At 41.5% G+C, this 18,861-nt stretch overlaps 1 protein-coding gene across 1 annotated transcript in view; it reads left to right on the top strand.

Annotated features, from left to right (window-relative positions):
- Positions 1–18,861, top strand: part of poc1a (POC1 centriolar protein A) — a 61,009-nt gene that overhangs the window by 40,282 nt on the left and 1,866 nt on the right. The window contains exon 10 of the mRNA XM_080423689.1: positions 3,282–3,512. Coding sequence (XP_080279815.1) covers positions 3,282–3,512 — 231 coding nt within the window. The remainder of the gene's footprint in view (positions 1–3,281; positions 3,513–18,861) is intronic.

Genomic DNA, 18,861 nt, shown 5'->3' with positions numbered 1-18,861 from the left:
AAAATAATTTCATGAATAAAATAAAAAGAATCAAAGAAATTCCCTAAATAAAAAAATACATGTTTAAGAAGTAGTGAAAATAGCAGATCTGCTATTTTCACAGGTCCCGGGCAAACATCTGATTTCTCTTTTGGGCTAAAAAGCTTGGGAACCACTATTTCTAGATAACTGAAGGAAGAGGCCATTGTGAGAAGAGGTCTACTGTCTTAGTTTTACTTTTAATCTTGTGACAATTGCATTCCTGTTATCCACTAAAGACCTCGCCTGCTAATATATTCCTTAAGCAAAGCTTTGAGAAGTCTTTCTATTCAGGTTTTTATGCTGTCCTGCTTGTATAGCATAACGGAATAACGTCTAGTTAAAATATTTAATGTCACATACGTACATGCATATCTTCTACTGCATGTGCAGTCAGACAACTTGTCCGCCGCATTTTAGATCGATTTCTAGAGTCGCACCACCGATTGATTGATTGATTGATTGATTGAAATTTTTATTAGGCAAAAGAATGTAAAACAACACAGTTACATTTATAATACTTTTGTCTAAAAGGTCCGACCAAAAAAGTCCTTGTGGCCTTGTTTCCGTTGGGGTCCTTGATCCGTCCGATCCGACCAATATGTCTGAGTCATGGTGACGGGGATTGTCAGAGTACCCGTTGTACCCATCTACCTGTGTGTCCCTTACTCCCTTTTGTGCCCTTGGAGATATGGAGATTTGTATCTGTCTGTCTACCTGTGTCTCTTTTATGCCCATATATGGAGATCTCTGTATCTGTCAATCCGTGTCCCTATATACAGTATGCGCATGACCATTAATGGCTCTGGACAACCGGATCTCCATATATGCATACATTGTTTGAGTCTGATGTCATGACGACACGGTTTCTATGGTTATTTCTGAGTTATAGTGACGGGGCCACTGTGTGGCCCACACACACATTAGCCAATATATTAGGATGAGGACACTCGTGTCAGTGGGGCTCTGATCAGGCTGAAGCCTTGCCCAAATTTGGAGTCATATGTAGGCCTGCTATTTCATAGATGACAGACGTCATAGATGACTGACGTCACAGGTTGGCCACAGGAAGTCCGAGATCCACATTTGAATCACGCTATTCCCAAGTGGATTAGATTTTTTTTCTCCCTAAAAGAGCTTTGCTACTTCTTTTTGGAGAGTGATTAATGCATGCTGATAAAGATAAAACATTTAGACAGAATTAACTTTCACAGACCCCCATTTGAACGGATACAATAATTTTAGACAGCTTGTTAGTAGCATTAGAAGCACAATGCTAGTACAAGTTAATGGGGGATGAGCTGAGTGAAGGACTAATTGGATCTTCAGTGAAGATACCGCTTCAATCTGACGTACAGTGTAGCTGGGTATCAAAAGAAACGAAAAACTAGTGCTGATGATCAAATAATCATCTAGTTCACTGCAACCACTTGCGTGTTAAAAATATGTTGCATAAGTTTGTTTAAAATGACCATGATTAAAAAAATGGTCAACAGAATCTCACGTTAAATTCTAGTACCGGTAGTTTATCTCTTTAAATCAGAAATTGACAAAAAAACACATCTCATCTTTAAAATGTGGGAGTGTATTTTATGATGGATTTATTCAGCAACAACATGACAAGGACAAAGGGTATTGAGTTACTTTCACATTCTGCCCTGCTCAGAGAGCATGCTGGATATGATATCTTGTTTTCAGTTATTGTGCTTTAGAGCATAGTCACAGCAGCTATGAATGACTTGAAACTAGGCCAATACAGTTACAGGCCAGCCCTTTAATGCTTTTTTTTTAAAGTATAATGCGCTGGGCTGTCAGGTTAGTTTTTTCCTTGAGTGACTGGATTTGCAACCAAAGCTTTGTCACCGGAGTAGGTCTCCAGATTTGGTATGTATAGTATCCATTAACACTTGCATGACGTGAGTCAGATTTATACTTTTCTGTGACAAAAAAAGCCGATCTACAAGCTCACAACACGTTGCAATACGACACGTTGTGAACTCCAACGTTGTGGATCTGCTATTTTCAGCTTGGGAGACCCAGGTGCAGAATGAAGTATAAATCAGGCTTCATGGGAGCATTGGGCTCTCGATGATATCAATAACCTAAGTCTTTATCCGTGGCTGTAATGTAGGTAGACTCTACCTCCTAGTCAGTGTGTCAGCTTGGACCATCCCTCTCTGTGTCAGATTTGCTGACCCAGGTTACGACAGACATCCCAGCTCATCTGGCTTCAGTTTAACTCGGCACAGTTTGAAGCTGTGGCCTTAGACATCTTTTAGGTGTGTGTGATTAATAGACGTATCCTGTAGGGTGGTGATGAATAAAACAGCTTTCGTCTCCCCAGCTGTGACGGAGAAGCTGGATTGTCTGGGAGACTCGTGCTTCCACACACACACACACACACACACACACACACACACACACACACACACACACACACACACACACACACACACACACACACACACACACACACACACACACACACACACACTTTAGTCATGTGGGCATGATAGTGGAAAGACGGCGATATGTGCTCATAGGAGTCCATGTGTTTCTGTCTAGTTGTATTAATCATAACACTGGGTGACTGACGGGTGATTGTGTGTCTGTGTGTGCGCGAGTGTGTGTGTGCATGTGGGCATGAGTGTGAATAGGTGCACAAGCATACAGTACCTTACAACTAAATGTCTCCTGTGGTAGATGTGAGGGTTGATGCAACATTCTCTGAGAACCATGCTGTGGAAAAGCTAAATATTATCCTTATTTGGAGGTGCAGTTGACATGGAATTGGCTGGGTTTGAGGAACAATTTTTGGATACAGTATGTTGAATTAAATTTGACAAGAATTCATTCGGGATAAAACATAGGTACCGTATTACTGAGATAGTTTCAGTAGGTTAGTGAATGCTATGTAACCATAATGCAAACAACAATGCAATCGTGAGCTTGTACTATGAAATGGAAATGTAAGTATATAGGGCTTAAAGCTACACTACGTATCTTTTTCTCTGCACCAGCTTGTTCAGTCTGTTAGTGTCCCTTATGTTGCTGTGACTGTGCAAATGATGCTGTGTAAGTGGTTAAGAGCTACATTAAAGGACTATTTTAGCTTAAATTTATATTTAAGCTAATATTGAATTAAAGTTTGCACGATTAAAAGGACATAATTACAAGTCAAAATCAATCTCAACACTGCTCACGACAATCCCGAGCTCTGCTTTTAACATCTCGTTTGACTCTGGTCCTCTCTCTGCTTATAGAGCTTGGAGCCGGTGGATCTTTGTAATGGACAGGACTCCCAGAGTGCCTCCTGTACTCAGGCCTGTAGTCGTAGCGGCAGCCGCAGCAGGACGTCCCAGTCCCAAGCATCCAAAGCCTCCTCCACCCAGCAGTCCCAGCAGGCTCAGGCTCCGTCCTCAGATGGAGGATTGTCCCCTGCTTTGGCCAGCACCCTGGAGCACATCGTCGGTCAACTGGATGTTCTCACTCAGGTAAGAACCAGGCTGCGTCTCCAATCCGGGACTCTTTTGTGTTGCCCGTTCCGTTTTATCATCTTTGGATCTTACTTTGCATTTACCCATTTATTACCCAAGTCTGCGTGTTTTTTTTTAGAGAGATTGTCTTGCATTTTTGGGGATTTGAACTGTTGCACATTACTACTGCCTCATTCCTGCCCACACAGGTAGAGTTGCTATCGGTAGCTGTTTGGTTTAATAATACCTCCTTATTACACTGTACACTCCAGTATTATTATAATTATATTATTTCCTCTGGAAACAGAGTTGGACAGGGGTTATGTATTTACATTCCATTTATCTTATCTACTGTATGTCTGTTCGCAAAATAATTTAAATGACAGATGGCCGGATCTTCGTGAATTACATTTTTGGTTTAATAGGTCAAAGGCCAAGGTCAATGTGTTTGTTTTAGCAAGGCAAGACAGTGGCCACATTTTCATCCAACTTGGTGGAAAGGATCTGTATGCTACCCCGGAGAAGAGGTGATTAACATCTGGCTTGAAAAGGTCAAGATCACAATCGAGTTCAAGATCAATAGAGAACAAGATAGCTGGACTTTCATGAAACGTGGTGGGTATGATCAGTCAAAAAGGACAAGGTCACAGTTGTGGGCAAAACTACATAATCACTCATATCTGTGGTGGAAAGGGCATATATTGACATGGTTATAGGCAGATCTATACTCTCTACCGAGTGAAACTTTCTAGTTATTGTTAATATTTTGCCAGTTCATTATAGGCTGGGCAATATATCAATATATCGATATCCTCTGGCGACAAATATTGTACTTTTATACTCAACTACAGTATTGGTATCAAAATGTACCAAAAGTAGAAAGTACTCATCACAAGTTTTCAAATGTATAAAATGTTAAAACGTCTTTTGAGAATAGCAGAAAATAGACTTAGAAAGGGATAGGAACCAAACCGAGTTCCTGTTTCTACACGAAAAAGGAGGTGGTGCCCCCAGAGGCAAAAACGAAGGGGATTCCCCCCTCCCCCCTTTTGTTTTTACTGAATGGGTTCCCAGATTGCAATGTGCAAGACCCCTGGGAGATGGATTGCTGAGGTGGGGCGCCACACCTACCATTTAACCCATTGAGACCTTGAGCTAAAAAAGCATTATTTTACACTTTTACAGATATTTTACAGATATACAAGCTCATAGCGCGGCACCGAGTGCCGCGCTATGAGCTTGTAGATCTGCTATTTTTGAAAAATCGTGAAAATGTGTGCAAATCTTTGAATATATATATTTTAAAGCGATTTATTTATTTATATTAACTCATTGAGTGCCCGAATTATTTCTGGCTATTTCTGGCCAGTACGATTTTAGATTTCTTTTTTTTTCAAAGTAAAAAAAAAAGTGCTTAGGAAGCGAGATACAGCCTTTTTCAGTTATAAGTTAAACAAGGAGTGGATGGAGCTGCAAATCTTCAGATAATGATATCTTAGGTTTTTTTTCAAAAACACGTGAAACACGTTTAAGCGAACATTTGATACTCAAATCCTTGCTTCTGGGGATTCTACAAATGTCTTCTAAATCCTAACAGTTTTTTTTAAACGTATGCTGCTATACATATATCAGTGGTGCTCAAACTGTTTCATGACAAGGACCTCCTAAAATGTTTTTAAGAAATGTTCATAATTAGATCTACTGTTTCCGCTATTTTTGAAAATATGATTTTTTTTCCCCATCATTACTTGTACAGATGTATTCCATTTATTTATAAAATTTTCCCTACATAGCATGCACACGTGAGCACACGTGCAGAGTAGACACGCGTTTGTATACAAACCGTACAATGGAGGGACATCTCATTGACTGACAACTCACATTACTCACCATTCATTCTAACCACTAAATGCTTAACTTTAACTCTCAAATGACCACTTTCTAAATTAAGACCCAACAAAATGTCCTTGTTTTGGAAGATTTTCCCCTCATTTTTCTTTCCTTGTGTGGACAAAAACACAAACAGTGCATGCTGGTGGAGGCCAAGTTTGGTTAGGCTGTGCCCTCTCTGTCAGGGCTCCAGCTCGCCGCTCGGTAGAGGCTGAAAGCCAGACCAAACCAGAATCTGCGAGGTCACACTTAAAAATAACCCAAAACAAAACAGAAACTAGAAAAGAGCTCTCGTTCTAATTGACTCAATTGACTTCACTTTGGTTTAACTTAATAACCACTTAAGCCCTATTGCAAGAATAGCAGATCTACAAGCTCACAACGCATTGCATCGTGACTTGTTCTGAGTTTGTAGATCTGTTATCCCTATTTTTCACCTATGACATGCCCAAAATAGGTATTTTATAATTTGAATTCATATACTGTACCACGTTTTGAAAACAATGTCACAAGATTCTTGACATAATAGATTAAATGCATACAGAGGACAATACACGTATTTCCACTGAGGAACACCAAATACATTTTTACGTCATGATACTCTCTTAACTCATTCACTGCCACAATTATTGCTGGCCGCGTTTGCCCACTGCCAGAGATTTTTCATCGAAAAAAAAAAGTACTCAGGAGCCGAGATACAGATTTTTTAAGTTTTAAGTTAACAAGGAAGTGGATGGGAGTCTAGATCTTTAAACAATCATATCTCCTTGGTCTTTGGGTCAAATTTGAAACAAAAACTAAAAAAAAAACTAAAAAAAAAAATAATAATAAACGGGAGAAATTACGTCAATTACGTCAGTGGCAGTGAATGAGTTAAGGGCTAATAAAAATCAAATCAAGCCAAAATTAAATCAGAAAATATCTGAAGCATAAATAGAATAGATTACAATAAACTATGTTTTTATGTGCTTTGCCTTTTATTATTCAACTGATTGCCACAATCCTCACCTGAACTCTGGAAAAAAGAGAAAACTGAAAGAAATGATCATTCCAATGTAAGTATTCAGGGGACATATGCTGGGCTTGTCATAATGGGCACAAATTCGGCAGAAATAGATGAACACTTGACGTGAGTAGCAGATCTGCAAGCTCACAACTTGCCGCAACGTGTTCTGAGCTTGTAGACTGGCTATTTATACGGCAAAGAGATTCGGTGTAGAGGGGAAAAGGGAGGGGACCCCGGTAAACAAAGTATATATGGTTTAAGTGGTTAATTATGGTAAAGGTAAAGTGGTGAAATTCTCATTGGTCAAATTAGATAGAAATGGAAGAGTGTGTGTGGGGGAAGAAAAGACTGAACAGGTGAGTAGAGACGGAGAGAGAGGAAGGGAATAGGAGATGAGAATGACTGGATTAGAAGGAGATGAGAGTAGTGACCAAGAAGGTGAGAGAGGACACATGGAGGAGAAAACGTGTGTGTGTATGTGTGTGTGTGTGCATGCTGTTGAGTGTAGGTGGTGTTGTGAATGTACTCTAAGCAGTAAGCCCATAGACCATCATTCATACTGTACATAAGCACTCTGACTGGTAGTAGGCCTAAATGTTTAATGGGTACATAGTACACACTCAACTAAAACACACACACACACACACACACACACACACACACACACACACACACACACACACACACACACACACACACACACACACACACACACACTGAGACACATAGCTTGAATGCCTGTGTTTCTGTCAGACTGCACCTCTTTCTAGGTCTCTCTCTGTCTCTCTCTGTCTATCTTGATAGTTTCTAGCTCTCTGACAAGGTTGCAGTCCAGCATATGGGAGTGTTTAATATTGACCCATGGCAGCCGGATGGCTGGCTAACCCCTCCCAAGGGGGTCGGTGGCAACCTCTGAACCTTGACCCCCAGACCCCACTGTTTTGGTCTTTTCCCAGCCAAGTGGACTGCCCACTTCAGGTTTCATTGTTTAGGACAGTGCAGGATCCAAGCACCAAAGCAAGGCTCTTCTCAGGTGTGTGTGTGTGTGTGTGTGTGTGTGTGTGTGTGTGTGTGTGTGTGTGTGTGTGTGTGTGTGTGTGTGTGTGTGTGTGTGTGTGTGTGTGTGTGTGTGTGTGTGTGTGTGTGTGTGTGTGTGTGTGTGTGTGTGTGTGTGTGTGTAAATAGATAGATGTGTGTGCTAATCTCACAAACCACTGGATTGATCAGTGCCACATTTCTTGCTGCAAGTGTAGGCCAAGGAAGTAACTCGCCAAAGTCAATGGCAGTTGAATTGGGCTGAGAACATGACCAAATATAGAGATGTTTAGGGGGGCCGTCTGGGAATCAGAAGTTCACAGACTCGCCTCAAAATCTAAACGATTGACATCATAGTACTGACGTCATATGCTGTCATAGACTGGCCACATGAAACCACACCATTATTATTAGACCCTGTCTTGTTTTAAGTCATGCTGAAGTTACTTGGTTTCCCCTGCATATTAAAACATTGACTGCCAGGAATTAATTAACGAATTCATCCGCCACCGCCAGCGTTTTTACTAATCTTCCGAGACCCACAGATTTTATTTCTTCAAAGAAGGTAAACAACTGATGTCTGGGGGGAGGACGAGGGTCTCTTCTATCATCTGGAAAAGAAAAATTGTAACCGCGATCTTCCCTTCTTTAGTTATCGGCAGTTGAATATAGCTTGTTTTCACCAAAAACGCAGCGATAAATGTATTTTATAAATCTGATAACGTTAGACCGGATGGGCTGGAATTTGTTTTAGATCACGTGATTTCCAAGTGTATTTTTCTTCGTGAGTCCCAGGATCAGTCACAGGTTGCGGAAGAGCGCCCTCTATCGTAATCACTGAAAACACCAAATGACGTCTATGGAGGCCAATGGCAGTCAAGTGTTGGATTTGAAATGACTTCTATATACGTTGATGTGCAGTCAATGTGTTAAACATGAGTGTCTTTTATCACCGCAATATTTAAACGTGGAGTTGTCGTGTACAGGGGTTTTTCCATCACAAGAGGTTATGGAGCAGCCTCCCATTGCGTTGCACTTACAGTACGTCGGGCTTCAGAAGATGATTGAATAGATTGAATAGCCTTGATCCTTTCTTGATCCTGGAACCTATTGTCATGATAGAGAAACTCACCCCAGTAGAAGCCAGGGGATCAGAGTCTGCTGCGTAGACCACAGGTGTAAGACCCATTAAGACCTGGAACGCATCTGTGTCATTTTTTTGATTTGAGCTAAAAAAGCATTATTTTACACTTTGGCTATTCAAAAATAGCTGATATACAAGCTCATAGCGCGGCATAGTGCCACGCTACGAGCTTGTAGATCTGCAATTTTTTTTAAATCATGAAAATGTGTGCATCTTTCAATATATATTCTTTTAAAGTGAACATTTTTAAACTCAAATCTTTGCTTCTGGGGGTCCCTGGAACAAAATATTTTGAGATGGGGTCCTCGGCCCCCGTTTTGGGGGTCCTTGACATGAAAAAGTTTGAGCACCACTGACATAGAAACAACATAAGTTTTTCAGAATACTGTTGGGATTTAGAAGACATTTGTAGAATCGGCTTCAGGTCTTAATGGGTTAAAAGTGGAGGCCACCAGGCGGCACCAGACAATTGTAAAGGAGAGGAAAATGAAAAAACGAAATCTTAATGTCTGCGTGTCAGTCTCTCATGCATAACTTGTGACTCTGACAGAACTCTTTAATGTACCCAGAGATTTAAATACTTGTGCACTTGCTTTAGTATAGCGTACAAAGTTACTTCTGTGCATTGGTTCCAAAGACATGGACGGAACCCATTTTCGTCACGTTATAGGCCTTTGATATTCTTCCCAGAGCCTAGTCTTCCCAGAACCCATTCAATATTTCACATTTTCTCGATAAACTGTGACTAAAAAGCTGCTCATGTCCCTGTTCTTTTAAATTATACTTCAGATGGTGTCTTAAATTACCGTCGCCCAGCCTCTGGTGGTTTGGCCGGCGAAGCAACGTTATTTATTTCTGCGGTGGAATCCTGCAGATTTTCCTTCTTGTCCCCCCCCCCCCATATCTCCATTATTCTTCAGCATTACAGCTCTTTGTAGACCCAACACTCGAAGAAGCTGCGAGGGAACACATGAATTATTCAGCATTAGACCCAAGCTTCCAAAGCCACAGTTTGCTGCGTTGGCTACTTTTCACTTGTCTCTCCCTCTCTAATCTCTCTCTCTCTCTCTCTCTCACTCACTCACTCACTCACTCTCTCACTCTCTCACTCACACACACACTCTCACACTTATAATTCATCTCTCTTACTCATTCTTTCATACTACTGTACTACAGGTAGGCTGACTTACCCTGTCACACTCTTATAATCTCTCTCCCTTTCCACTCTCCCTCCCCTAATTATGAACATCTCCCTCTCTCACCCGTGGTTATGAACCATCCCTGTCTCCCTCAATTATGAGCAAACCCCCCCCCCATCGCTCTCTCTGTCTTAATTATGAGTAATTCTAGCTGCCATGACAGTGCTTGTACCACCCCCACCACCACCACCACACATACAGTTGAAGACATTAGTTTACAAGACAGCCGCTGTGTGATGTGACTCATTGAAAAATGCATTACAGAATGTTACATGCTTCAGTATGGCCTCTTGTGAGATGGAGTTTGTGGGCGTCTCACGACAGTATAGTGGTCGCCAGAACAGAACGGCACACACGACCATGCAGGGCCTGGTCTGTAATTCCCCAAAACCACTCGGCCAGAGGACCGCACGCTCTGCCCAAAATAGTGTGTGTGTGTGTACGCGCGCAAATATCTGTGTATACACACATGCAAGCGTCCACATGCACTCAAAATGTATGTGTGTCGGTGCATGTGTATGTTGCGTGTGTATGTTGTTAACTTAGTAGTACCGGAATAGATTTGAAACAAGACCAGCTGGTCTGTAAAAGCCCTATAACAGCAGCTATAACTGCAGCTCTAAGGAACATTGGGAGAAAGTGAAAGAAAAACGTTTAGCTTAACGAAAGGCTTCACTCATAATAACAGTTTTTTTCCACAGGGATTAAACACATTTGTATGATTAAAGGGAAGGCTCAGCATGGCTATTTTCTTTAACTTTTTCTTTTTTTGTTTAGCCACATGCCCACTAAAGAGAATGTCAGTTTTGCTGTATTGGAAGTAACCTCCTGTTGGTTTGCGAGACAGGTTTCACCATTTTGATTTGTAGTGCTCACGTGTGGAAAACGTGCGTGTCTGCAGACACCAAATCGAGGCATGTACAGAACTGTGAGTGTGTCCGCTGTGCGTGGACCCTTGCCATCCTATAATAAGTCCTTTAATGCAGTACAAGGTGCCGCCCGATCACATAGGATCGCCAATTTCCTTATTTTTTTCTGAACGTCTTTCCTTGAATATACTATACAACCCCCCCCCCCCCAATCAATATCATTTCTCCTTTTTTATTTTTAGCTCCACTAGTGAGAGCATGGGACTCTATCCCAATACCCCTAGACCCAGAGGGTTGTAACAGTCTGCTATTTTAGTCACATGATACTGTCGTGCAACGGAGTATACTGTCACTTAGGTTTAACCCATTAAAACCAGGAAAGCATCTGTGCCATTTTAGGTTTTAGACAAAAAGCAATATTTTATACTTTGGCTATTCAAAAATAGTAGATATACATATCCTTCTAAGAAATATACATATATCGTGGAAAAGTTCATTTTCTTCTGTAATATAATATAAAAAGTGAAACGTTCATATATTCATTGCGCATAAAGTGATGATTTTGATGATTATGGCATACAGCTCATGAAAATCAAAAATCCACATCTCAGAATATTGGAATATTATATGAGACCACTCAAAAGAAGGATTTCTAATACAGACATTTTTAACATCTTAAAAGTATGTTAATTAATGCACTTAATACTTGGTCTGGACTACTTTTGAACACATTTCTTCATCAATGGGGCATGGCATGAAGGTGATCAGCCTGTGGCACTGCTGAGGTGTTATGGAAGCGCAGGTTTGCTTTGATAGCCTTAAGCTCATCTGTATAGTTGGGTCTGGTGTCTCATCTCCCTCTTGACAATACAACACAGATTATCCATGGGGTTCAGGACAGGCCAGTTGGCTGGTCAGTCAAGCACAGTAATACCATGGTCAGTACACCAGTTACTAGTACAGTAGTTTTGGCACTGTGGGCAGGTACCAAAACTGGAAAAGTAAATCAGCATCTCCATAAAGCTTGTCAACATACGCACGGAAGCACAACATGCTCTAAAATCTCCTGGTAGATGGCTGTGTTGACTCAGCACTTGATAAAAAATCCATGAAAACCAGCAGGTCAACAAAGATTTAAAAAAAAAGAGTCTTGTCTAGATTGTGAAGAAAACTTAAATCTGGGAATGAGTCTGCTGCTTCCTCCACTCACAGTGTAAAGGATTCATATTAATGTAGTCTAATCTAACTGATCTGAGGCTCGGAGAACATGTTTTCATCTGTAGCAGGCAGAGACAGAGAGATAGACAGAAAGGTGAGATATACCATAATTGACAGTAATGTATGGCAGCAGGCCTGTAGTACCTCTCATAGTCAACGTGCCACCTGGGCGGTCAGAATGCAAATCAAGTTTTTTTTTCAGAGCGCCATAGTCGTAGGCTGTATATATTCGGGTGACTGTGGCCAGCAGATAAGGAACATTTGACTCTGTAATGGTCTGTTCTCTGCATACTTCCTGGGTTATGAATGTTAGTACCTGTATTGTGGTCAAATCCTGATTGATAAGTGAGACAGGTTTTGTCTATGACCTCACTTTGTTGTAGACATGTTTTTTATTACTGTTTATTAATCACTTTCAGCCTGGCATGTCATTATAGGCAGAATATTTCAAAAATAAATTCAATTTTGTTTTTCAATTATTATATATATTTTCTACAGGTTCTCTGAACGATTCAAAGAGTTGTGAGCTCGTATAGAGTGGCTATTTTTGCACAACACGTACAATGGGGCTAACATTTTCAAGAAACTAAACTCTGGGGGTTAAACAGTTAATTGAACGAATCAATTTAATCAATATAAAAAAGAGGATTTTATAAAATAATAAATTAATAATCGATAAGGCACATCTTAGGTGAAGATTTTCACCAATTTTCTAAAGCGTAATTTTTTTTGTTGAAAAAAGCTGATCTACTGTACGCGCTCACCACTCACAAGGCCTTACAAGCAGAGTATAAGATAGGGCTGGTTAATCGATTTGTTGATACAGTGTATATGTCACAGGGAAAATGGCATTCCAGGGAAATTGACAGGGGAGCGCTTGTTTTATAGGCACGGGGCGGTGCTGCGAGGCGGGGCTTTGATGCGAGGACGACGACCACAACAACAACATACTAACCAGGAAGCTACGCTAGGGGAACGCTGAAAATAAAATGGATAATATGAGAGAAATACTCAAGTAAAGTACGAATACCTCAAAATTGTACTTGAGTAAATCTACTTTGTTACTTTGCACCACTAGTACAAGCCTCAGTGGCGCACTTCGATAATCATTGGACTCCCCACCCACTACCACTGGGAGCCGGGGTTTGACTCCAGCTTGGGACATTACTTTTTCAAACAACCGCGGACTACTTTTTTTTCGCTGATAAAGTATAGTTTTGGACCATGACGGAAGGCGCTCCGACTTAGCAGACCTTGAGGCCGAGGAGTCGCGCCCGAGCGCCTCCAGGCGCGAGTGCCCGCGACGACCGGCCGATGGTCTGCTAGTCGACTTAAGCGCCGTCCGAGTTATGTACCGATAGGCACAGAATCGTAAATGATGTTGTGTGGGGACTGCGTTTGCCCCAAGTGCCACTCACTGCACTAACATAGCCCGCCAGGCCCGCCCCCTGGAGTGTGTGTGTGTGTGTGTGTGTGTGTGTGTGTGTGTGTGTGTGTGTGTGTGTGTGTGTGTGTGTGTGTGTGTGTGTGTGTGTGTGTGTGTGTGTGTGTGTGTGTGTGTGTGTGTGTGTGTGTGTGTGTGTGTATGTGTGTGTACACGCGCGCGTGTGCGCATGCGTGTGTGCGTGCTGGTTTGTGCATGCGTGCGTGTGTGGTGTGGGGCTCATGTCTGGCTTGCATTGCCCTCTAGCGTTGATTCTACAGAATTGCATGAGGGGCATGAAAACAAGCGTACCCCTTTCAATTTCCCTGGAATGCCATTTTCCCTGTAACATATACATATCAACAATAAGTTGCAGCCCTACCAATCTGGGAACTCTGTAAAAAAAAGGGGTACATATTTGTTTTCTTTAGTTTTTGCTTCTGGGGGCACCACCTCCTTTTTTGTGTAGAAACAGGAACTCGGTTTGGCTCCTCCCCCTTCTTAGTCCACTTCCTCCCGGGTACTTCAGTGGTGTTAGCAGAATCTGTCTTGAGACATTATAGCCTTCTAACCTCACTTATTACAATGATAAATACATGACAATAGCCCCCAGTTGCACCAACTAGTTCTAGTGCATACTCACTTAACTGTATCATGGTCACAAATGTGCCGTGGTCTGACTTTCAGGCTGTCATAACACTGGTCACAGCACAGCGATCAGATTCAGTCCAGTAATGCTCGGGGCGATGGAGAGTATAATGTGCTCTAGAGAAGAAAAAATACAGCAACATCTATTTTTAGGAGCATAAAGATTTGGTTTCTACTCCAGATGAAAACTATAGGCCTGTATAAAGTTCCCCTCTGCCCGGGAACCAGTGCACATGCATGTGCATGCGCATGCACGTACGTACACGCATGCGCACGCACGCACGCACACCATCAGCGAGGAGGACTGGATAGCCATATCAAGTTGGCAAGATAAACAGGGTAGTATTGATCTTGAAAACAGAGATAAGGCGGGCGAGGGCGAAAAAAGGAAATAGAAACCCTCTCTCTCCCCTGCAGCATGAAACAGAAGTAGATAGTTATCCAGTTTGATGACCCAGAAGAAAACACTTGGTGTCCACCAACACACTACCTCTAACCTGTATGTGTGTCTACTGTATGTTGGACTGTTAGCACTGTAAGCGCTTTCATGATTCTTCAGGAGCGTGTGTGTGTGTGTGTGTGTGTGTGTGTGTGTGTGTGTGTGTGTGTGTGCGTGTGCCGTGTGTTGCTGTTATGGGTGCAACAGTTAATTGAACCAATCGACTAGAAAAAAATCTAAACGATTTGAAAAGGTAATCAATAGTTGCTGTTGTATAGACTTAGACGCATCCTTGCTGCTCTGCCGACAGCCTGTCCCATGTGCTTACAGTGTAGTGAGTTTAAATCTGGCCCACAACTGTTTTGTTTCCCCCTCTCCAATGGCACATCTACTGTAATACAAAGCAGAGAGAAATAAAGCAGTAAAAAAAAAAGGATTGCATGGCTCCCAGCCTCAAAAAGTTTTGTGTGCTTCTAGCATTTCTCTGTGTGTGTGTGTGTGTGTGTGTGTGTCTGTCTTTGACACTGTTCTTGTCCTGCCCACATATTAATAGCGGTGAAACCACACATTTGGCCTCCTTAGACATAAAGTATTCCATCACAATTGATTTTCTACTGGCCAGACGAATCTAAAGATAGCGAGTGCTTGGGGGAGATGAACAGACAGCATGGTGTTTTATGTGTGATGTCACATGAAGAGCAGACCGCTGACCCCGCTGTGATCTCTGATCTGACAGAGATCACAGATCTGCACACATGTACGCGTACAAACGCACAAGCCCATAATGCGGGAAGTGTCTCTTATCGTCGCTGTCGAGTATAAACCTCGTACCTACATTTTAAAACTTTTTATGTTTTCTTTCCAGTAAATGAATGCCCTATTTCTTCGTGCAACTGTTGTGCAAAAGTAGCACAAATGGCTGATCTACAAGCTCAGTAGCTCACATCGCATTGACGCGTTGTCTCCTTGTAGATCTGCTAGTTTTGCTAAAGTGGTGTTTTTGCTAGTGTGTCTGTGGGTTTCATAAATATCGAACCAATTAAAGGTATGACCAAGATCTTACGTTATCCAAGATACACTGTATGTCCACAAGTCCTGTTTGTAAAGCCTGATTTATACTTGGTCGCGTACTGAAAATAGCAGATCTACAAGGTCACAATGCGTCGTGCTGAGTAGAATTCAGCCTTTTAAGCACAGTGGTCCGCAGTTGACCCAATTTCACTTCCTTGAATACAGAATGTTCCCTACTGCGTGTTTAGACCTCACATGATGTGTGAGATATGTTTGAACAATGTTTGAACCCCTTGAAACCCTAGCGTTCTTAGTCTGGGGGCGAACATTTGGTGGAAATACAAGTTCTACAAGTTCACATCGCGTTTATGATTGATTGAACACCTTATTAACAGGTTTGTTAACAGTACAGGTAGTACAGTCAAAGATTATGCTAACACAAAAAGCCCCAGGGGGCTTGTTTCCAATATGGTCCATTGTACTCAATTCATCAGTAATACATATAATACAGTACGATGCATATTGATAGAAAACCTTAGCATCAACAGGTATATTTACAGAGAAAGGAGGGGTGTGGGCGGGGGCAGAGGATGCTATACCAAGGTGTTTTAAACTATGCTCACTTGTATAAGTTCACATCGCGTGACGCCGTGACGTGTTGTGAGCTCGTAGATCTGCTCTTTTCTGGCAATGGGTTTTGGTGTAGAGAGGGGGAAAGGGACTGGACCAAGTACTGTATCAACCTCTGGGGGACCTCGGTCAACAGAGGGTTAGGGTTTAAGTGGTTAAGAAATCTGTTGCCTTTGTCACACAGCTTAGTTTTTAGGGAAGTGGATGATCTTTCACAAAATGCCCAAACCGGAGGCTCTCTGAGGGGAAAATGTATGCTTTGTTCTTCAAGGGAAAAGGGTTCTGTTTTTACTGATGTGTCCTTTAGACACCTTTTTGATTGCCTTTTATAGTCCCTATTAGTGTGTTTGGACCTGTAAGGTCCAATTATTACATTCTTTATATACTTGGGGTCCTTTTACATACTACTACTACTACTACTCCTCTACCCATTACTCTACCCTACAAAGCCAAAGTGACTACTACAAACTACACGAAGAATTAAACTGATAAAAAGCGCTTTAAAGTGTTTCAATTGGCCAGCCACAAAAGGGTTAGCAGTATATAAGTGATCTTATACTTGTTCATGAGATAATTGTTTATCCCCCAAAATCATGAAGGCTAATTTGACCTTTAAGACGAATACATGAGTCCAAGTGTGTCCAAAAACGTAGCCATGGTTCACATGACGCTCGTCTGTCACGAGCATCATGGCGGAACTTCAACCTGGTTTTGGCACTTTCTCCATTTACAACCCGTATATATACATAAACGTTCAGATTTCAAATATAAAGTGCTTACCCCATGGCCACGGATTTCACAATTTGAATCGGGTGGGTCGAAGTACCCGCATCTTCCGTATTGTTCAATAAAAAGCATTTTAATCCGATCGGCGGCCATTTTCTCATAAAGTTATAATGAGATAATGAGACTCTGATACATTATAACTTTATGAGATTTTTTTTCTTCTGATTTCTGATTCAGAGTGCAATATACCTCCCAACCGATAGGGAGGTATGCTTTCAACTGCGTAGTTGAAAGCATATGGAGAAAATTCTGAGAAAATGGCTACCGATCAGATTAAAATACTTTTTATTGAACGATACGATCCCGACCCGCCCGATTCAAATTGGAACATCCGTTTCCATGGGGTAAGCACTTTATATTTGAAATTTAAAAAAGAAACATGCAGGAGCGGAAAGTGCTGATGAGCTAGCCAGATACATTATCGAGGATCTAGATCATCGTTATTATCCAAAGCTACTTGCTGATGGCTGGGATTGGGATTGTCTTTGTTAGCCTGTAGAATTGCCTGTCAATACTGTTTTGGGGAAGGAGGGGGAGCAAACTGATAAGTGGTTAGGGGTGCATAACCATACGTGTGCCAGAATGCCCTTATCAGCGATTCCCCGGTTAGATTCCCGGCCGGACAGATTGTTTGCTGTATGTCAGAGGTTCTCAAACGATGCATCGGGACCCCAAGTGGGTTCCCAGGAAGGTGAAGGTGAGGTTGCGCATTCATAACAAAAAAAACCAAAACGTATCCTTTCAGTATCCAATTCAGTTGTCGCCGGATATTCACCTATTATTACATGACCAGAATTGCCCCCCCCCCCCCCCCCCTTATGGTATTCCGGTAATTTAACTCTTAAGTATGGGGTAAAAAAGAAAAACGGCTTATACCAGATCCATACATGTCTGCTTTCACAGACAAATGTTCAGAAGTGCCAGTCAATATTCTATTATTAGAGTGTGCTGTCTTAGGTCTTTGTGCTGTTCTGTGCGAGGTCAAGCAGTTCATTTTGTGCAAATGCTTGTGCACAAAGAGCCCTGATTCATCTTTCCGGGAAGGCTTTCTGTGTTCCAAGGCTTTTATATTCCTTTTAGATGTGATGACCTTAAACAGCATAATTATAGATATTTTTTTCTTTTTCTTTTTTCGTTATATGAATGGTTTCGGAACAGAAAAGCGCTGTATTAATGGCACTTTCCCTAAGCTCCTTATAGTTAGGATAGGATGGGTTATATGCAGAGAACAAATTTCATGTACTACACATGCAAATATGAAACAATTCCCTCAATTCCCTTTTTTCTTTTTCTTTTTAAATAGACATTAATATTACATACATTAAAGTAGAGTGCAAAGACAGAAACTAGGGTACCAGGTAAACAACAAACCTGGCATCTGTCTAAACAATATGTTATCTAAATAACATTGTTAATAATCAAAACAAATTGAAATAACGAAACGTGAACAAGTAACCAACATACTGTATATCTGCATTTGAAAAGAATGTCTAAAATGCAATCGTAACCATTGAGTGATCATTTTGTAAGTACAAAGAGGTATGCCGGCTCTATCCATCTGTCTATACACACACAGTTTAAAAATTGTCTGCTCATTTATTTGTTTCATCCCTTCCAATATCACTTGTTTATCCTGTATCATGATTGGATGAGATTGGTATCCCGACCGGATTTTTTCTTTTTTCTCTCTTTCTTACTAAAGAGCTGGAGACATTCCCGCTCTCCCGCCTGCCGTTTCTGGCTATCTACTCACTGGCCCTCATTTATCAAAGTTGCGCAGACCAAAAAACAGGCGTACGCCAAGATCACCGTCACTTTCGGGATTTATCAATCTATCGTGACTTTGACTTGAGTGTACAGCCCGCTCAGATCTCACGTCTGGTCTAGGCTTTGTCTACACCAGTTTGTTCCATTGTAGAGATGCGGAGCAGCATTGTCTAACAATTTGACAGGCATCTGGACACATGTATCCATGTATCTATCTCTCATTAACGTGGTGTCTCTCACGGGGAATACATGATTGCTTTATTTTAGTGTAACTCGGAACGCGCACTGCTCGGTAATGGGTA

This window comes from Gymnoscopelus braueri (genome assembly GCF_963280865.1).
Source record: "Gymnoscopelus braueri genome assembly, chromosome: 3".
NCBI lineage: Eukaryota > Metazoa > Chordata > Actinopteri > Myctophiformes > Myctophidae > Gymnoscopelus > Gymnoscopelus braueri.
The sequence above is the reverse complement of the archived record's forward strand: the minus strand, read 5'-3'. Positions and strand labels throughout refer to the sequence as shown.